The 21797-nt window shown below is 47.2% G+C and overlaps 1 protein-coding gene across 1 annotated transcript; it reads right to left on the bottom strand.

Annotated features, from left to right (window-relative positions):
• Positions 1-3351: 3351 nt before the first annotated feature.
• Positions 3352-10757, bottom strand: LOC125945046 (uncharacterized). The gene is made up of 2 exons (XM_049666604.1): positions 10505-10757; positions 3352-3627 (listed from the first exon to the last, which is right to left on the bottom strand). Exons 1-2 carry the CDS (start codon positions 10700-10702, stop codon positions 3352-3354), a joined length of 474 nt encoding a protein of 157 aa, XP_049522561.1. The 5' UTR covers positions 10703-10757.
• Between the last annotated feature and the right edge of the window lie 11040 nt (positions 10758-21797).

Here is a 21797-nt window from a genome sequence, read left to right as displayed (position 1 = left end):
GGCGCTGCCGTCAGTAGAACGGTTCCGCAGCGCACGTCGTCTGATACAGGGGGCTGGCGGACTGGCGGCGAGCAAAAAAAATAAAGCCCGTATTGGAATAGTTGTATGTCGTCTGTTCGTGTCAGTTTCAAAGGTGAAGAGCTCCGCATCTCTCCTACTGTTTGTAAGTTCCTAAGCGATGGTAGGAAAGGTGACCAGGTAGGAAAGATGACCGGCGAGATTAGCAGCGGCGTTGCTCCACCAAAGAAGACCACCAAGGAGACCTCCAGCTTCGCTCCAAACTGCAAGTCGGGCTCTAAATTTGTGAGAAAGACAGCGGAATTGTTCCGCTGTCTGACAGCGGAAATGTTCGCCCCGAGCTGCTCAGTAGCTTGCTCAGTATCGGTACGGTGGCTAGATTGTATCGGCGACGTTAATGAGCAAGCGGTACACCGAAAAGCGTACGTCCATGAGCTCCTCGACATTGGAAATTTGCAAGCAGCACATGAGGTGCTCAGCGCCTGCGACATCGAGCACCGCTGCGCTGCTACAGGGAAAAGAAAAGTGATTCTATATAGCAGGCTATGTAGAAAGGAAGTTCCTGCAAAGAGTCAAGTGCTCCGATTGCTCAGGGACATTACTGAATTCAACAGAATGAGTAGGTCAGGGCTGTTACTCCCTTCTGAAGCACTAAAAAAACTGGTAGCATCGCTCGAAGACGCCTTCAAGCTGTGCTTCAGTTTAAATGAGTTACGATGGAACAGTGTATCGCCGACTTTGCATCCTTTCTGCAGCTGAATCCCCCGAATTTGATCGGCTGTAAGCGGCACAAGAAAGAGCTCACAAACGATGTTGTGAAGTTCTATTAAATTACACGCCTTTACTTTCTTGTCAAGGGCAATAACATGGCGCGCGAAAGCAACAGGGAGAAGAGGAAGCACCTGAAGATGAGGCGTGTGCTGTGAATAATGTTATGATGTGGTGGACCAACGTTGCGGCCCTGCTGGCGCTAGCTAATTTATGTTGGTGCGTCTGCTGACTCAAGTTACGAGAGCTTTTCTTGTATTTTAAATATATTCACGAATCTAGTTCAAGACATATTGCTTTATTTTATTACAATGAAACAGTGAACCATATGCACTTACCAACACAATTCTTCTCGCACCAATTTAGATACCGTAACTGACGCAGCAATAAAACAATAGCTGGATTTCTCGAAATTGAAACATTAGAACTCGCTAAATATCATGTAAACACGGTTCCACATACCGTATAAAACCATTGCAGTATTGTTTTATGCATGAAAAAAATGCATTTACGTCTTTAATGCAATGGGCTGGAGCGCCGCGTTTATATCAATAAATGTGACCGACTGCCAAGCTAGAAAATTTACTTCAGCATTTCGTTTTTTCTGACTAGACGACAACAAGTTCCTCATTCTGGCTTGGCCTACACTGCTCAGAACAGTATTATAACGCGCACTTCAAAGATACAATCAGAGGCAAGCGATACTATCAGACACGCAGCTCGTCTACACAGCGCAGCCGTCGTTGCGCGCCGCTGAACCGTTGTACTGTCCGCAGCGCCAATTTTGCGTCATGATGCGGAGAAGTGGTGAACTACGCTCGGTCGGCACACCTACACATCTAGGGCGCGATCTTGTACGCGTTCCAAAATGGAACGGAGGCGTTCCGTTCCATCGAGCCGCACACGATTGGTCAATTTGAACGTCGCGGTTGAAATTGACCAATCGTGTGCGGCTCGATGGAACGGAACGCCTCCGTTCCATTTTGGAACGCGTACAAGATCGCGCCCCTAGCCACCGTAGCCGCGTGAAATAGAACAAGCGCGCCCGACGCAGCTGGGCACGCCGGCTACGTCATAGAGACAAATTCGTGACGCTAGGCAGTAGATTACGCACTTTTCACCAGCGTTGCTTAAACGCGCCGCGCGTGGCCGCGCGCGCCCGTTACACCGGACTATCTTGCCCTTTCAGATCGTTCTCGTCAAAATCGAGGCGAAGAGACTGCCGCGAAGACCATGTTGTGCGTGGTGGCGAAATTGGAGCTACTCTAGCGCCGCTAAACCAGCTTACGCTGTGACTGTGCTGCGTGTGCCGCGCAGGCGTGTGACTTTTTTTAGATCATAGAGAATTTTGATATGTCGCCAGAGGCAGATAGCAAAATTCTAGCTGTATTACTCAAACATGCGGACATTACATGCACGAGAAATTGAAATGCATAATCGACTAATTGATCAAACTTAACTAATTAGCCTCCTGCTTAAATTATTTACGGCACATACTGCAATTTGCGAATTGTAGCCGGCGAGTTCGAAAGAATTTTCAGCAAGACATCAGTTTCGAGATATTCATTCCCAATGCGTGCGACGAAATAAATGGGCGTTCCAGTTACTTTTGCGCTTCATTGCATAATACGGCGGTTCGAAAAAAAGAAAAGTAAGCGGGAGAATAGTGCACTTTCACCGCAATTTTATTACCTCGAAACCTGTGCCATCATTAGAAATCGTTTGAACTGGATATGCCTTGCAAAATAACCGGCTGCAATTTGTAAATTGCAATAAGTGCCGTAATGTAATTCGAAAAAAGTTAGTGAATATTGTTCATTAGTTGATCATGCATTTCGCTTTCACGCGCTATTAATGTCCGCCGCTTTGAGTAATCGAGCTGAAGGACTACAATTACGGTAGCTGCCAAAGATTCTGCGTGGTACAAAAAAAAAAAAGAGAAAGAAAGAAAGAAAGCCGCCCCGTGTAATCCTGGTACGGGTTCAGTATGCGAGAATTTCTTCCTGCTGCTTCCACTTATTCGGTTTCATGCTCTGTTGTATTTCCTTCTCAACTGATTTTTCGACTATTTGGAGCTCTGATACCGAATTCATTCAGCTTTTCGTACGTAAGTATACTTCACCGTTGGCGAGCCGTCCACATTATTGATATGTCCAACATCATGATTGAGCGAAATGCTATGCTACGGGAATATTCTAGCGTAATCCTCTTTGTGAATACGGGGCCTGATTCCTAAATTGGCGCTCCTCTATGCTACTTTATCAAGTTGTTGTACAGAGCTCAACATAATACTCTAATTCATTGATGATGATGATGATGATGATGATGAAAACATTTACTGAGCGATCGTAAGATTCCATTGAAGCGCTGTCGCTCTGCCAGCACACTGCACTGCAAGCATTGAATTAAAACATTTGGGAACGACCATAGAAAGAAGATAAGCGCGTAAAATATATTTGAATACAGAGAAAATTTGCGTTAAAAGTTCTTCAGCTCGTTGGGCAATACCGAAAGAAAAGCCGACACAACGCTAATCGCAACTGCTGCGTTCAAGACGACTGGCAGTCATGCGCTGTGCGTGTACGAAGCCTCCACTTCGGCGTCTGTGGCTGCATCGTGGCCTTCTTCGGTGACGTCCGGGCCAGCTCTCTGCTCCACCGTCACGTTCTGGTTGAACACCAGGTGCGGCGTCGGTGCCTTCGTGGTGGTGGAGGCAGTGGTCCCCTCCGTGAACGTTTTGGCCATGTTGAGAGCGTAGAAGGTCCCCGCCGCGGCCACCGTGAGGAGCACCATCGCCGTGCATAAGATGCAGAGCGCGCTGGGTCCGCTGGCGGCGCCCGCCTGCGAATGAAATGCAATGGGAGATGCAGTGCTTGTTAATCAAGCAGCGCTATTCTTCAAGTAAGAGGCCAGGGCTTTTTACAGAGATAGCTGCATAAATTGTTTACGTTTCCATTTTGTTTTTATGACATGCACGACAGCAATAAATGCACTGCAAGAATTCGCGGCGTTGCCGTCACGGTCGACGTCGAAGTGTTCCAGTAAGCAGCCACATCCGAAAAGTAGGAAGTCGAGTTTAGGTTGCGATTTTGAAACGAAAGCACGAAAGGTTGATTGAGCGGAAAATGCGGCGTCTCTCGTCTGGAGCAGCGCAATGGCACCAAAATTCTCCTCACTGGCTGCGACGCCACGTCACCAACGCTCCTCAACAAAGCAGAGCGAGCCAATGGGAACACCTGCTGCCGCGCCAGATCAACGCCTCCTGGTTGGGCCAGGTGTTGAGCGAGGTGAGAGGGCTTCGCCGCGTCGCCACATCACCCTCCCTCTCGGAAGCCTGGGCTATCCGCGCGTGCCTCGTCCGCGCAAGCTCTTGCCTGCGTTGTCACTTAGCCTCAGCAATCGCTATAAAGACATTATTGTATACAAAACCCAATCATTTTGAAAGGAAAAAAAAATCACCGATAATTACGGTACTCCCTAATGTGAAATTTGAGTGCAGCTCTATAGGTGCTTTCACTTCGCGATATATAGGATGGCGTGGACAATCGGTGTCGTGCGGCACGTTGCAAACAGAGCGAAGTGTGGCGCCACTGCCTCGCTAATCTGGAGATAGTGAGCACGTGGGTGACGCGCGGGCGCGATTCATAGAAGCCACCGTCGACAGACCTCCCCGACCACGCCACAGACGACGCGCGCTGCTCTGGCGCCATCGTTGCCGCACTAGGCTTTTCTTCTGACGCGTTCCCCATACCCTCCTCCACTTTCCGCCTCATGGTTGCGCTGCACCCTCCTCTCCGCTTTCTTCGCACCTCTTCGCTCTCGCCGCTTTTAAACATGAAATGCTTTTAGCTCCCGTTGTCTGTGACCTTCAAGTGACCTGGAGCCAAAAGCCAGAGCCGTTATTCGGGCACTCAAACGAGAACATCCGGGATACCAGTCAGAAGTTAAGAAAATGTGGTCTCTGGCCCCCAACTCTTTGTACAGGGACCGCATTACATACGCTAGTTACTGCCCAAACAAGTTACAAAAGATATTGCTTCCGAGTTCTTCCTAATGTTGTTCACAATATCACTCAAGCTGTAACTTCCAGTACGCTGAAGTTTTATTTGTAATTTCCAATAGCGACGTCAAAAGGCAGACTCAGGGCACCATACATTTGATTGTCATCTTTTGCCGCCGAGACAGGGTTACCTGTACTCTCTTCAACGCCAGCGGTCCGTGAGTTGGCCGCACATTTGCAGCCGACATTTCGACGCGACAAGAAGAAAAAGCAGCGACACACGCTGAGCGCGCTGCACTTTTGTAAGAAGAAAAGCGGTTGAAGGCCGTGGCACCACAGGCTGCAAAGGCGCCATATGGTAGCCAATTCATGCTTACATCTACTCACGATTACGGGAGAGCCAGCAATTTTATTTCATCTGCCGCTGCGCGCCGCGTTTTGCTCGTTCGCTCGGTTACGTCGGGAACGCCGAAGCTCGCCGCACGAACGGGCGCTCTAAAAAGTAGGCGGTAGTGAGTTATGAACCGACGACCCACGCTCAGAAGCCGAGTGTCTTACCGACTTGGCTAAGCTGGCCAAGCGTCGCAACGCGCTCGCTTGCTAGTGAGGAGTTCATAACTCGAAGGACCGCTAAGTGGCGATCAATTGGACATAAATGCTTGCGCAATCAGAACTCAAGTTCTTAGGTGTCCCCGGATTTTTTGTAGAACCACTTCCTTTTGCGGATAGACAGAGTGCAGAGACATAAGGAAGCTGAGCGGCGGTCGGCAGAGTTACGCTGTGCCAGCGTTTTGCTTGTTTGCACAAACGGTGATTCAGGGAGCCTGAAAATGACGCGAAAGAGAACGCTGGTATGCGGGTGAGTTGGCACTGGTTTTTGGCGATGATTGCAGCCTGACAAAAAAAAAAAAACTCGTGAGAAATACGAATAGATTCGTGCTTCCCAAGGAGCGAATGACACCTTCGGCTTGGACATATTCGCACCGTGATTGAGGCCTGGAACTGGCGGCGAACAGCAGCCGAGTTCTACTTCCCGTCGTGTTTGACACGAAACTGCAAATCACTGGCAATGTGCCGTCACCTTTGGTAACTTTTGTGCTGGTAAGATGCTTAGCAATGGCGCCTGGGATAGCGGTGTGCTGTCATCTAAGAAGCGATTGTTGAGCTCACGGCAGCTGTTTCTCTCACTTTTAAGAATGTCTGCAACCAGCGTGCTGAAGAAAAACTTGAGCAGTCCTTTTGCAAGTGTACGAAGACACGAGACTCAGCGCTGCGGCAGCCCACTTGGAGAGCGAAGTCAGCCACAACGCAAAATGTGGTGTGGCTTTGACTAGCATTATCAGTCCCAATCTTAAGCTTGTTCTCACCGTCGCCATAGTACGAGATTGTTACGTGCTTTCACCAGCTCTGATGGCAGAAAATTTATTAGATAGGCCGCTGACGCGCCCTTCTAACGACTCTATCCTTTTTTAACTGAGAGTAATTTGGCTATTAGCTGCACCTTTATCTCCTTTGGTATGACCACAATCGCTGAAAGTACGACGTCATATAGAACGCAAGCGAATAGCGTGTCTGTGGCACATCTCGGAGTGTGGAAGACGCCTCCACCGGAGAGTTACCATTGATGATGTAGGTGGTGCGTGCAAAATTCTCGTTACCGTAGTGACACAAACGGAGAGCACGCTCGTTTTAAGTCGTCGTCATCATTATCATCGTCATCATCATCACCGTTATCATGATCAGCGTCATCATCATCATCATCAGTAGCGGCAGCAGGAGCAGCAGCATTAACCATGGAGATGGCCACCGTCGAGGCCGCGGTGAGCGGGATTGTTGACCTTGAAGCGACGGTGAACGACTGGAATGTTACGCGCGAGTAGCAAGGTGAGCACTGGGTGGACTGGGGCGAGTGTAAAACCGTCGGTGCTGATACTCCACTCTGTGATCTGCAGAAACATTTTGTTGAAGAGACTAGTACAAGCCGCTGTGGCATTATAGAGATTCCTGGCCGAGGCGACAGCACGTGAAGCACATGGGTTGATCATCCGCCGTTCGCCATTGAGCCGAATTCCGGTAGCAGGGTTGTGTGTGCAGACCTGGTGTCATAAAAGCGATGACCGGAGCATTACAGAAAGGACTATTGCATCAAGAGGTGAGAATACCCACATTCCCTATCTGTTGCAAGACGCCGGAGTGAATGAGCGATACTGTAGCCAGGTCGTAGTCGAGTGGCCGAGAATAACGGATGGGTGAACCCGTGGCCTCTAATTCACGGAGGACAATCTGCGTTACGTATTGTGCATTTTACGGCTGACGGAACGTCGGGACATTGTCGCAGGATCAAGTAGCCTTGGTGTTTGGCCGACGATCGAAGCGATGAGCAATGCGTCGGTTTTTAGCTTCTATAAAGCGCCGGCACTCCGAAAGGATGGACTCAATTGCTGTGCAATTCTTGCGTAAAAGCAAATTAAGTGCGTCGTTGGTAAATCCATTTAGTACATGGCCGAATTTATCCGCTTCCGACATGACTTTGTATGCCGTTTAGTTCGAAGATGGAAGATGGAACTGTTATCTCGCCGCTTAGTTCCCGTTGGAGCGAGAGGCAGGCCGAAGGTCCATTTTCTCACTGCTGCTGCCGCGCATTCTCCCTCTAGCGCTTTGAAAACGAGTGTAGGCGTCATCGAGTGAGATGTGTTTATGTTTGCTTGTGCGCGCGTGAGACGACGCTTGTTAATTGAGCTTGTAAGCGAATGTTCACAAGTCTATACGGCCGATAAAACTGCTATTCCTATTAGCTGTCTAATAATTTCCTATCGCTATCGGTGCTTCGCCTTTCGGGCGAAACTGCGACTTCTTTTACAGCAAAATCATTATTTCTTCATTTTACAAAGTATTTCGCGTCTGTATATTGAAATTGCACGTTTGAGCCTCATGACCGCACCAAAAAAGCGCCAAGCAACGCAGGCGGGCGTAACACGCATGAGCTACGGCGTTGAAATTACGCGCGGGTAAGCCGAAACCGGAAGTTGGCTTCAGTTTCTCATAGGAACCGCTTGCTGTGATATAGCCAATTCGGCCGGGGGTTCTGCGGGAGTGTGCTCTCTTTAAGTTTTTTAAAAATTTCTGTCTTTATGGCGTAACTATAATTCAGCAGCTTGTAGTGATACTGAGCTTCGAGTTGTGCACGCCAAAGAAGCAGCGCAATTAGTGTTTTAAGTTTGTGCGCTGGAGCACGATTATGCAAATGACCTAAGAAATCAGGCTGGTGTGTTTAGTATGGCAGAAATTGTGATCTAGACTTCTATTGAAGTGCAACAGTTGACGCACCCAAAGAAAAGTAAGAAAAAAAAATACGACGGGTGCAAACTACATCTCGCTTTCTTTTTCTGTCATTTTTCGTTTCATATCTCTGTTTCTGAGTGTCTGGGGTTGCGCTTCAAGAAGCCCCGCACGATGAGCCTCGAAAAGCTAGCCCGCGTCGTCAATCTTACTGTGACCTAGGTAACGGGCTCGTGTTATCAAGCTTGGGGTGTTGCCCACTGTAAACCGAAGGGTGTTTGAGCGAACCCAAGGGCGTGATCCAAAGGGCAGTTTGAACAGCAATAATGGTGCTCGTATCCGCTCATACTAAATGGCACTATGAAAATGCATGGGAGATTTTACGCGGAAGCTGCCGAGAAATTCGAGACGATGACCTGATTCCGTGCTCTTTGGTATATATCACCTCTGTGCCATATAGCCTCCTAAAAATGTTGCCAGAGCTAACGCCGGCATTGCAACCGTTCCACTGCACCATAGGAATATTGAATATTACACGACTTTGTCTATTATTGGTGCTTGCGCCTTCAAACAGTCTTATTACACTCTTTATTACGCGCTATCTTTATGAATTTCCAAGCACTCAGAGTTAAGCACAAGATAGAATTTAGTATCTGCCCAGCGCCCACGTGACTAACCACTGCAACGTATAGCACTTATAGTACAATATCTTGCTGAATTATGACAATTTGCAAATTTGCAAAGCCGCTTGGAGCCAAAAAGGACGATGGTTGAGCAAAGGCACATGTGTGCTCATCATTCCCATGTTCACTGAACATGGTAATGATGAACTTGAACGATGGGAACATGGGAACTCGCACATTTTGTAGACATGAGCGCCCGAGTTCCTTGTAACGTTCGGCAAATCAGTTCTGCGGAAGCTCTCAAGGTGAAGAAAAGTATCTGCGGGATTCCGCAGAACTCATCGCCATATCCTCCTAAGACCCTTTGTACAATGCATTGCACATTGCCTTCAAGGTTTTATTCTTTCGAAATTCACTCGGAATTGATTACGCAAGATATTCATTCTTGGTATGAAGTACAGATAGTGTATGTGTAACTATAAAGAAGTAGTAGTTTACTCATATTCTTGTCATGGGCTTTCGAGAAATTTGTCACTCAATTTACCTAGACCTCTCTGTTGTACCAGACGGCCGAATGAAACCTTGAGGTGTATTACGGGATCACCGAGATTGCGTGACAATACCGGACGTTGCAGCAACATGGCAATGTACTAGACGTAGTTGCATCTTCATCATTGCGTTTAAGCAATGAAATGAAGCTTTTACCATAGAAAACGTGCGGAGATGATGGAGATATTTATTTCACGTACATGGAGACGCAGTTTTTGGAATCTAAACGTGTTAATAAACACTGTTTTTCAAGTTTATAACATAACAGTGCACAATAAAGAGCCGGCAGATCCCCTGCCCTGTGGGAATCGATGTTATGCGAAGCAGTGTGCGGGGAGCCTATCAAGTTAACGAAACGACCATGAGAGCACCAAGATGTAGGCGGCTGTCTCATGACCTACATAAAACGCATGTCATGAGATTCATGTGATGACATATTATTTATGTTCGTCATATACTCTTGTCATAGTATGCCAATTTTGATACATACCAAGTTAACGAAACGACCACGAGAGCATGAAGACGTAGGCGGCTAGTTAGATAGATGGAGTGATAGATACTGTACAAGTAGCAAATGTTCGCCGAGAAATGCTTCGCATATAAAACGACCTTGAAGAACGATTATATCGCATACTTGTGTTCGGGTTTCAGGAGGACATTAGTCGTGCCAGTGGTTGGAGTAATCAATTAGCTCGCCCTCTCTCTGTGATCTGCTATAGCCCCCTGGTTAGCGCAGACGGTAGAGCGACCGCCACGGAAAGACGTTGGTCCCGGCCGTGAACCTCACATGAAGATTAAAACCGTTTCAATCTCGAAGCTTTCTTTCGCCTGGTTCTGGTTCTGAGATATCCGCTTGATATTTTTTTTCAGCCTTGTGCTACAGTCAAGTGGATGACAATTGTCGTTTTTCTCTAATTTTCGTAAAAGCGTCTATTACTTGCCGCCGCGGCCCAGTGGCTATGGCAAGTTCGCGCTGCTGAGATCGAGGACTCGGGCTCAACGACAGCTACGGCGGCTGAATTTCTTTGGGGCTGAAATGGAAAATCGCTCGAGTGCTTAAGTTTAGTGCACGTTAAGGAACCCAAGATGGTCAAAATTAATCCAGAGTCCCCACTACGGCGTGCCTCATAATGATATCGTGGTTTTCTAACGTAAATTGTTAGAATCACATTTTCAATTTTTATTTAGGTAGCTATATGGTCTGAGCAGTGAGGTTCTCTCGTCAGCACGGTTTCAGCTAGTAATGGACGAGGTGGAACGCGCCTACCTGCACAATTTGCCTCTGGGGCTTCATGACCTCCTCGACCTCGTCCTCGTCGTCCTCGTAGACCTGCGCCGGCGGCACGTACGCCGGGATCACGGGCGCCGATCCCACGGGGACTGCGGCCATGGGCCGCTGCTCTGCACCACCCGTTGGAACCATGGACATCCTCCGGCTTTGAGCACCAGTGTCGGCGGCCGCCATGTTGTCGTCGTCGGATGCGAGGGTCGCTGAGAGAGGGACACGAAGCGAAGCGCTCTTTCGACCGAGTCTCGTCGAGTGTGGGCGGTGCTGACTGAGCGCGAGCGGCGCTTCTCCTTTGTGATGATGGTGATGAGAGTCAACTGTGGCGCGTACCTGGTATAAGGCATAGGCCGACTATCCGGCCGTACGAGGAAACGTCAAACAGGGATGGTTCTACGATGCAGAAAACGGCAAAGAATGGGATGTAACAAAAGGAGAGATATCATATGCATTCATGTGAAGTCGGACTGACGCAATGTTATTTTTCAAAGATCAATTAAGAAAGAAGAAGCTGTAAAACCGGTTATTTTCGCACGCCCTCTATTTACGCTTATTTGTTGATAGATAAAGGTCGCGAAATTTACAATAACGAGAAATAATTCCTGGAAGAAATATGGACACTTTTGAAAAAAAAATTTTCTGACTAGTTGTGCTGGCTGTACCCACTAAAAAGTGGGGCGCATAAGATTTTATTGGCATAGCAAGCTTGTGATATGCCAGTTCTGTCAAATGCTGCACGCAGACTCTCGGGCCTCGAAGAGAAGTGATGTATGTACACTTGTCCCTCAAGTGCCACGTAGGCAGCTATGCAGAATGCATTGTTGCGGAAAGGCCGAAATGGTTGAGAAAATACGGCAGAACCAATCTTGCGGTTAATGTTGAAGTTAATGCGATTACCAAGTTAAGTTATGGGGTTTTACGTGCCAAAACCACGATCTGATTATGAGGCACGCCGTAGTGGGAGACTCCGGAAATTTGGACCACCATGGGGTTCTTTAACGTGCACGTAAATCTAAGTGCACGGGCTGTTTTCGCATTTCGCCCTCATCGAAATGCGGCCGCCATGTCCAGGATTCGATCCCGCGACCTCGTGCTTAATGCGATTACCATTGAAGCAAGGTAGTGACACGCCGTATTCCCAACGCCGAAATGTATATACAGTCAGGCTCATTTTTCGTGCGTCTTTTTGCACACGGTTCGTCATCTAGCGGCGCCACCACGGTGTACGCACGTCGCGCGGTTTCGATTCCGGCGGGCATTCGATAAATTTAAAGGACAATTTTTGTCATTGTAGAGCGGCACACACCCTGTGGCACATACCTAGTTACCTAAGTTAACGCCAAAAAGGTTCATTGAAGAGCAGTACATACCTCACATGCTCACTGCCGCGTCCCCATTGCGGATGTCGGCGTCAAAAGCGTACATTGACTGTAACCCAAGTTGGTCCAATGGTTCGTATCGAACCTTGTTCCTTCTGTACAGCAGCCCGATGCACTACCCATTTGACCATGGACTACCCAGTCAGCCAGGCTGGTGGGCAATGGGCAGCGACCTAGATAACTTGGCATGAATAGAGGCAAGGGAGAAGAGAGGGGCTAGAGAGAGAGAGAGAGACAAAACTTTATTTTCACAGAGCACGGAGAGGCGTCGATCCCCGTGGTGGGTGGAGCCTTCAGTTCAGGGCTCCAGCGGTGGTGGCAGCACTTTTTACTGTGGCGATTAGCTTTCGCTGATCCTCCAGTGCCGAGCTGGTCAGCACCATCTCCCACTGCTCGTGCGTTACGTTTCGACTGGGGGAGTTATCGGGGATATTTGCTCACGTAGGGACTTGAGACTTGACTGTTGGTTGTCGCCAAGAGGTATTGCAACCATGTGGTATGGTAGATGGTAGCTCGCTCTGTAAAGAAAGGACAAAGGGGCTGATAAAGGGTGGGGTACATCGCGTGAAGGAGCGTGAGGTGAGCATAGATGTTAGTCTGGAGTTTCGTCCAGGTCGTGGCTTCAGCTCTGGCGAGGGATGGGTGCGGTGGCGGCATCGTTCTTCTCGAAAGGCGGTAGTGCTGAAGTATATCGTAGTAAGTGTGTAGTGCTTGTGGACTGGAGTCTTCTGGCGTCTCTTGCAGTGCCCGGTTGCAGTGACCTCGGGCTATCGTGTGTGCACGATGGTTTCCGCTGACGGCTTCGTGTCCCGGTGTCCAGATTATCGTGTTGCGTGGTATTTCGTTGAGACAATTAAGAATATCGCATCCTACTTTATGTACATGGCCGTTCGCGTAGGCTCGACATGCTGACTGACAGTCTGATTTTGTCTCGATGCCGAGATGACGAGGGCAATGGCGGCCTCTTCTGCTGCGGCGACGTTCTGCGTACGAACAGAGGCGGATACCAGTTCCTGCTGTCTGTGTCCTGCCACGCTGACTACCATGCCCTCCCTATTCGGGTACATGGCCGCATCTGCCCAGCGAGATGTGGAGAGAGTGCCGCATCTCCTTTCTATTGTTTTAGCTCGTGCTTTTCTCATGCCCCAGTAATATTCCGGCTGCATGTTACGCGGAATAGGGGCCGCCATTATTTTCTAGTTTTGCGACTTGAGGAGTACTTGTTGACTGTTGGTTGTCGCCACGGGGTATTGCAACCTTCGAAGAGTTGCTCTGCCTGTTATAGTGAGGTTGAGGTATGGGATTTGCGCATGTCGGTGTGCCTCAATTAGTTCGAACTTCTAAGGTGTTGTGGATGCCCACAGCTAAACGTTTCATTGTACCCGTGCCTAGAGGAAGGCCGATGGCTTGTTTGTGCGCTTTCTGCAGTAACACGTTTATTTGGTCTTTTTCTGTTGATGTTAGGTTGCTATAAGGTGTCGCGTACGTCACTCTACTGACGATAAGGGCCTGAGTCAAGCGTAGTAGGTCTTCTTCCTTCATGCCATGTCTGCGACTGGCAACTCTATTCATGATGCGAGCTACGCTGTAGGCAGTTTGCCTTAGTGCCTTTATAGTGTGGTTATTGCGACCACTATCTTGCATGTAGACGCCTATTATTCGGAGCGTTTGGACTCTGGGTATAGGTTTTTGGTTGAGGTGTATTTATGTGGCCTCTATACCTGTACGTTTTCTTCTGGATTTCTGAGGACGAGGAGCTCGAATTTTTCTGGGGCGCATTCCAGGCTGCACTCGTTAGCGTATTCGGCGACAGCGTCTGCCGAAAAATCACCGACGATTGCCGCACTTTGCTGATGCGAATTTTGAGATAATCAGTTTCGTTGTTTTCAATTCGCGATATATTGTGGCAAAGAATTAGATTCTGAAATGCAGGGTCCTCGCAGCGGCGGCGCTGCGTCTCCTCTCGGGCTAGGGTGCCTCGATGCTAGCGCCGCCGTTAAGGGTGGTGCCATCCTTTGACCGCACCCGCGCCGCCGCTTTCTCGCTGCGACGCCATCTTGAGTCACAGCGAGCGGCTGCGAGTGCTTGGTGCCTGTGCTTAGTTCGAGACACAGTGCGCGCGGATGCTTCGCTGACGCTTCTACTTGCTGTACAGTGTTCAGCCGCATGAATGACAAGCTTGTCAAGTGCATCGACTCGACATGACGGGCTGTTGTGTTCCCAAGTGCACCGGATCGATGCGTAAAGGGCTCCGTTGTTTACGCTTCCACCGGGACCCAGAGCGAAGGAAGAGATGGGAAGCCCAAGTAAAGCGGTATCACTGGAAGGCAACGGATAGCTCCTACATTTGCGAGGTAAGTGTCAAGAATGTTTAGACTATCGAATCGTGTTTTTCATTTAAATAAGAAAGTATTCTCTGATCCTCGCTCAGGTACCTACGTTCGCTCAAGAACTAAGCACTGCACCGATGCTGTCTGAGTAGCCTATGGTTTGCGAGCGCGCGTCGCATAGGCTTTTGCCGTTTTGATCAGTGCAGTCTATGCGAGTACTACCCTTATTTTAAGAACTGACGAAAATGCTTCGCCGCGATATAGCCTTACATTAGCTACAAATCGTCCTGTAAACCACCTATCTTACTTTTTCACGGGAAGCACACATCGTGTGTCTCTTGTTTCTTTTTTTCCCCTCAGTTTCTTTTTTCGCTACTGGTTATTTGGGACTAAAGAAGGCAGTGCTTCTTCTGGGGAGAGCGGCTGTTGTGTACGTGGCAAGCGAAGCATTGTGATTTTCTCTATTCTCAGCAGATATCTTGCGGATCTCAGGTTGTTACGTTATATAGCTGATTTTTTAGACGAATATATTTGTAGCGTGGTGCTCGTAAGCCGATGGTCATTCGTGCTCATTCCCGATCGTAGTGGGTACTGTGACGGTCTTTAAATGCCTGTGCACGGTATGCCCAGGTGTAGTAGAGTTAAGGGGCATCATGGGACCAAAATGTTTCGGCGCTTTCTGGCATGGTGTCTGTTGTAGCCTGTGCATTTCTTCGAAACGTGTGAAGCGAGGTAATACAGCATTACTTCTGCGAAAATTTATTTTTAAGCACTGTATTTAAAAGGAAACTTTTCATACCAATAATCACTTTTGTTGTTTTACTTGTACTTAGAAACACTTTGAAGAGGACCAGTACGAGGGAAATCGACAGGATGGGCGCCGTCTGTTAAAGTCAACAGCCCTACATCATCATGGACTATATTTTCGAAGTGAAAAACATTGCTAATCTGTATTTGACTGTCTTAGTTTCATTTACGGTTTTTGTACGCGATATGTATGCAGTGTTGTTTATTTTTTTCAATGTAGTTATCAGTGTTCTAATGGTTATTTATAAAATGTTCTGTACTCGCCATCGATGTGTTTGGCTGATGCGACGTATTCGATGGTAGCTGATGTATTCTGGCTGGATATCTTGATTAATATTACCCGCGGTTGCGTTTTCTTGTTTTCATTCTTGTTTTCGATTTATATTGTGTGTAATAAGGTTGATGCACTCACTTGAACCCCCCCCCCCCATGTAATGAATAAATTAAAAAAAAAACCTCTCACTATCCCGAATTGTGTGTCGAGCCTACCTTGCGAATTTTTTTTTATCTCGTCTTTCAACATAACCTTCAGGCGCCACACAGTACATATAATTTTTCATGTACATATGTCTTTCATGAGTGATTGTAGTAGACATTATAAGTAAATGTATTTTGTGCATCGTTTGGCTTCTTGTGTGTACTATGCAAGATTGACACAGACAAGTTACGTTACATATTTCTCTACAGCACTAACTAAACGTTATTTTCACAACGCAGTTATTTTTACACCAGCTTAATCCTGTCAGCACACAGTTTTGTGGGCAAAAAAAAAGCAAGATTGCGCGTAGATATCGTCAAATAATTGCAACGAACGCGAAGAGCACGCGCAACGCAAGGGAAACTAACCGCCGTGCGCGAGTGGCTGGCTGCGGTAAAGGAGGCGTGACGTGTAAACCAAAATACAACAGCGAAAAAGAAAAACTTCCACACACAGGGGGTCGCAAACCTTATATACCAATCATCGAAGCGCAAAAAAAATCGTGCGTATTTCAAACGGTTATATGTAAATTGAATTAGGCAACTTGGGGCATGTTCCCGGCGCCATACATTTACGTCTTGGACCTTCGACGAGTTAACGGCTATTGGTTATAAAGATGTGCAGATGCGATACCGATAAAAAAATCCTCATCAAGGCAAAGCACTTGGAAGTGCGCCGCGAGTAACACTATTTATGAACCCAAGCGTAGCTGAGTCTCAGCTCGTGTGACTCAATATGGCGGCGCCAGCGGGGTTGTCTCCACCCTGGACGGCGGCGCTGGGCATCGAGCATGGAGGTAAAAAATACTAGGAGGGAGCGTCACGTGATTCCGCTAGCCTCGGCAAGCCAACCTCCTCTGAAGCCACCCCTCCCTCTCTCAGGGGCCCCGTGCGCGGTGCCTTATGGGGCGGAAAAGGCCCACAAGGTTGCCGGAACATTCGTGATTGTTTGGTACGTGGTAACTTTTAGTGGCGCCTTCCGTCACTGGCTTGGAGGCCCGTATGCGGGTGGTGGTTTTCTGCTACTGCGCGCGTCGTTCTTCGCTTCAAATGCGATGCCTTGAAACGTGGAGCAAGACTGGGGCGCCTGACTCATGAAGACAGAAAATTTTCAAGACGTCACTTGCGCTTACCACCGCGGTTAGTGGAGTTGCCAGCGCTCGCGGATCGAAACCCGTCCACACGCCCGAGTGTCGTCTATTTTTCCCTCTTACTCAAGTTTCGTCAAATCAGCAGCTGTTGTGCACCTTAAACTGCGGTGCGTATTATCGTGCTAATTTTTTTCCCGCTTTCTTGCACCCAGCAAGAAACGAGATGTATTGAAGGACGCTTTTTGGCGGATTTTCGCTTACTCCACTAAGCGAAAATGCAACAAGAAACCTAGCTCTGCTGTGCGTCTTTTGTATTGAGAAAAATAAATAGCATTAGCCTGCATTCTAAACGCCGAAGTCGTCGCCGTTTATTCATATTTGCGTGCACTATTTTCTACGATTGTATGGTGCGACGACGCTGTTGATCGACGCGCCTCGGGGATCCACTATCGTTATGTAGTAAAGCAAATGGACGGAATTTGTGCATTATCTAGAGTTTATTCAGCTGTTTTCGAATGTGAGTATAGCTTCACAGCAGAATTATGTCCGAGAGTCAAACACTGCCAGGGGGACCCTTCTCTCTGCTAGTGTGAAATGGCATGAAAACTGAATACATATAGCGGCAAGAGAGAAATGGCAGCATTTATTTGCACTTGTGGATTCATTGTGTTGCTGGTGTGCTTGTACTCTGGAAAGCACATTTTATGACAACAGTAATTGTTTCATTCTTTATTCAATGTTTATTGCACCTATAGAAGCCAGAAGATTTCACACAAATTTATAATATAATATATAATGTATTTCACATTCATAATACAAATGAAGTACATTGCAGAGTATGCACAAAAGATAATGAACAGCAAGTAGGAAACTTATTGTGCCACTGCTCAATGGTATCAGTATAAGTCAGCATACTTGTATGCAACAGGACATTTGTATACAATAATGTTATACAAAGTAAACTATATCACACATAGTATTGGTACTTTTAATAAAACTCTTCAATGGGATCAGCTTTCTTTGAATGTCACTGCTGCAGTTTAGCTGACAAATGCCTTGTATGCAACATCTTCGCTACAGGGTTATAATTGTACAATATTTATATCTGCGATGTATCACAAATATTTAAAGGGTTTGGTGATGGTGCATGTCAGAAAAATAGGCAATACATATTCAGAAATCAAAAAAATAAGAGTGGTAGTCCACAAAGTCAAAGATGAAAAAATTGATGCGAGGTCAGACCCACAAACTAAGTACGTCAACATTGAAATACAGTGCATTTTGCTGCAAGTAAAATGTACAACAAATCTTATGTTTTATCACATATCTACAAAAAAATCAGCACCATCGAAGCTGAGTCACCACACCACAATATTAAGAGGCGACGGCTCTATTACATTGTGAACCTCAAATGAATGAATATTTCACGGTATTTAAAACACCCATTGACTGGTATACACCAAATGTTCGTGGTTGCAGTGAATCTGGCCTCATAAAAGGCTACTGTAAAGCAAGTAAACAAAGTGAGCACATTCAATTATTTTGGAAGTAGTAAAACCAACGGTATTCCAGGTGACGGAGGCAAATTTCCACAAAGGTCAGGTAAAAGGCATACAGGATCAAACTTTGAAAAATACATTGTCATCCTCAAGAGTATACTTAGCTCACGCCTAATGCATTGAGAGCATTCATAGCATGCCCATGTCATCGCACAGTTTGCTCTAGTGAAAGGTAGGCCAGCTAACCTACCGTCATTGTCCATACTGTTTAGCTTGGTGCTGAACAGAACAATTGTTTAAGCAGAATTCGCATGCAGGTGATTCAAGCTACAGCATTCAGCAAGACAACAAGCATGTACTTGCGCAATTTACAGTAAGGCATCATATTTCTCCCCTAAAAAAAGTTTGATGTCTGCATACAACGCTCTTGAACAATATATGCGCTTTACAAGTCACTAAAAAACAAATGCCTTAACACAGAACTTGGGGTGAGGGTGGGGGGAAGGTTCGTGGTTTGCACTCGTGAAGCGCTGGCTTCACGAGTACAAAGGTGCGGGTCTGATTCCCAGATGTAGTTGCATTCCTGTGAGCGCAGAATGCAAATGCGGTTGTGTACTGGAGTTAAGATACATGCCGAGGAACCTCCAGGCAGTCAAAATTAATCCAGAGCCCGCCCTGCGTCTACTACAAACAAATACGTACCCTTCACTCGCCCGCCTCCACCTTATATTCCCTGAAGTTTACAGTACCCCCAACTGCCGGTGCTGTGGCACTCACCCGGCTATGCTTCCGCATATGCTGTGGGAGTGCCCAGCACAGTACACACATATTAACACCGCGACCCTCTCATCGAGGCTGCGTGAGGCTCTGCGGAGCTCCGCCCTCGACGACCAAATCTGGGCTACCCAGCACGCCCGTGAGGCGGCGGCGAGGCAAGCCCTCGACGTCCCCTCATGGGAGGCTTAGGGCCGGTCATCATAAAGTGCTGGTTGTACAAGAAAAGTTTATTCCTCCTCCTTAACACAAACCTGCTGGGACTGCCGAAGTGATAGATAAGGAATTGTGTGAGCCATCACGAACATAATTTAACCCTGAGGAAACTTGTGTAGCAGTTTTTCCTGTACTGCGAGTCACAGCAGCTAAATAATACAAGTCATGGTGGCTCAGTGGCAATAGTGCTTCATGAGTGCAAAGTTGCGGGTCTGATTCCCAGATGTAGTTGCATTTCTGTGAGTGCAGAATGCAAATGCGGTTGTGTACGTGAGTTTAGATACATGCCGAGGAACCTCCAGGCAGTCAAAATTAATCCAGAGCCCGCCGCTATGGCATCTCTTAGAGCCCATGTATTGCCTTGGAATTTTAACCTATTGCATGATGAGTCAGGTGTATTCTACCCACAGTGCTACTTGCCAATGACAGGTTTAGAAAGGTTCATGCACCCTAACTATGCTTTGTCAGTGTGCAGCCAAAGCAAATGACCAACATGAATGCGAGGTTTGTATTTCTCTACACAAGGCACCAGCTTGGTTCACCACGTCAATTGACTGCCATGGCGGCACAGCGCTTGTGGAACTATGCTGTCATGTTCACAATAATGCAACCATTCTAATTCAATAGTATGCCTTTTTGCGCTCTCAGTGATCTAAGCAGTTCCCTGCCTATGATATCACCAAGACCAGTCGGTCCTAAACTGTGGATGATTAAACAAAAAGAATATAATCAAGCAAAAGGGATCCTGCTCCTCTGCACAAGGTTGCAGGCACTATCCTCACCTTAGCGGCCACACATTGTTGTGGCAACATTAAAAAAGTCCAGTGTACTGTTCACCTGCCAAATGCAACAGCTCAAGTGGTCCGATTTACCCCTAGCCCTCCAATATACAACATGATTGATAACCACTGTGTGGTGTTTGCCTGCGAAGCCCTTAAAACAACATGTAGGCCATGCGCTTTGACGTAAAAAATTTCGAGTAGTTGTAAATAATTAGCCAATGATAGTACTAAAATTTACAAGATTTTCTAGATTTATTGGCCCTTGAACTGCGTCAGCTTGTGTGCTTTTGCCTAATTCTTTCCTGATGGAGACGTTCCGTTGTCATCTTGGCAACGTAGCGCAGTCTCACATCTAGGTACTTATCTATGATTGCCCTGACAAGATGGGATGAGTGGCATTCAAGCGGGTGATTTTCGAGCATGTGCTGATCTAACACTTTAAAGAAGTCCTTGCCGACAAAGGTTGTCATAGTGGGCCATTGCAACTTTAGCTGCAAGCCTTTGGGATGGTAGTGGCGAGCACACCAGAGCCCTACGCAGCTCTTCTCACATTGTCTGCAAATGTTCAGAACATCATTTGAAGCGTAGATCAGTCCACCTCTCGTTTTTCGACGAATCAGGGAAATATGCAGGCATGGATGGAGGAGTTGACACCTTTAGTGCAGAAGCACACTGATCGCACTGGAGGTGAAGCAGTAAGCTGCGAACTACAAACCCGGCTATGTGCGCAACAATTCCATCTCCAAGCTCAGACACCCTGCCTGGGTCGGCAGAGTAGTCATGATCTTGTAAAATTGCTTCCGTGACTGGTTCACTGGCTGCAGGGCTTCTCTGAGGGGCAGTGAAGTTAATTACATCGATGGAGGATGGTTTTTCAGAGGAGCTTACAAAGAGAATTTCGATGTGTTCTAATGGCAAGCAATTTCCACCATCAATGTCCTTGACCTCATTGTGAACTATCAGACGCTTGAATGCTGCTGCAAACTGCTTGCTGTTGGGTTGTCATTGCAGCGCCCAAATGATCTTATTGCAGCAAAAAATAGCTCAAGGTGGTCCTGGCTGAGCTTGGAGGTCGGAAGATATGCCAATAGGCCATTTTCTGTAACCAAGTGGTTGTATAGACGAATGGCATTGTCTAAGCAGACCACAAGCCATGAAGCCTGTCTTTCGGTTGGTCTCTATCATTAGTTTACCAGCTGCAGATTCCCTAAGTGAGCAAAAGTAGGCCTTCAGTTCTTCGACATACTCAGTGACACGAGTCACATTTTCAGGACACAGTGGCCTTTTCCACCTTCTTGCCTTGGATGCCTTGAATTTAAAATGTCAAATGCGTTGTTGACATGTCTAATGAACTTTTCTGTTGGCAAGGAATTTGAAAATTTTGGGATTTTTCGAGCTCTGCATTCACCAAGAGCATCTGCTACCGATTGACTAAACGTTTGAGCCGCAATGAGACTTTCATGGGCTGGTTTTTTCCATTAACATGTGCCTGTCTAAGTTGTTTGCCAAATGTAGGCCTTCTGTGTACTGAATTTCATGCAGCTCATCAATGTGTTTCCACAATATGAACTGTTTGTCGTATCAACAATAGCCTTTTTATCACACAGGGTGTTCCGCAGCAGCTTCAACATGTGACAGGGATCCAACATGGCAAAGACAGGCTTTTTTTGTCACTGGATGCGGAAAAGAAGCATCCAGCTCAGTCAGGTCCATCTTGCAGCCAAGGCTGCGCAGCATTGACAAATTTGCTGCAGCGCCATCGCATGTCAAACTCACAATGTGTGCACCTTTTCGTGAGCGAAGCCAGCAGCTTGCAGCACCAAATTGCGCCTCTGCTCACCACCACGGCCATCCACTAGAAAGTAGCCAATCGGCAGCTTCCATCTGCCATTGATGCAACAAGCATTAAAACAAATTCAT

Source organism: Dermacentor silvarum, chromosome 4 (genome assembly GCF_013339745.2).
Source record: "Dermacentor silvarum isolate Dsil-2018 chromosome 4, BIME_Dsil_1.4, whole genome shotgun sequence".
In the NCBI taxonomy this organism is placed as follows: domain Eukaryota; kingdom Metazoa; phylum Arthropoda; class Arachnida; order Ixodida; family Ixodidae; genus Dermacentor; species Dermacentor silvarum.
Note: the sequence above shows the minus strand (reverse complement) of the source record. Positions and strands in the feature narration are given on the sequence as shown.

Coding starts and splice junctions, on each gene's coding strand:
- LOC125945046 (XM_049666604.1), bottom strand. CDS start 10,702: ATGGCGGCCGCCGACACTGGTGCTCAAAGCCGGAGGATGTCCATGGTT. Junction 3,628..10,504: donor CCCAGAGGCAAATTGTGCAG/GTAGGCGCGTTC, acceptor TTTCATTCGCAG/GCGGGCGCCGCCAGCGGACC.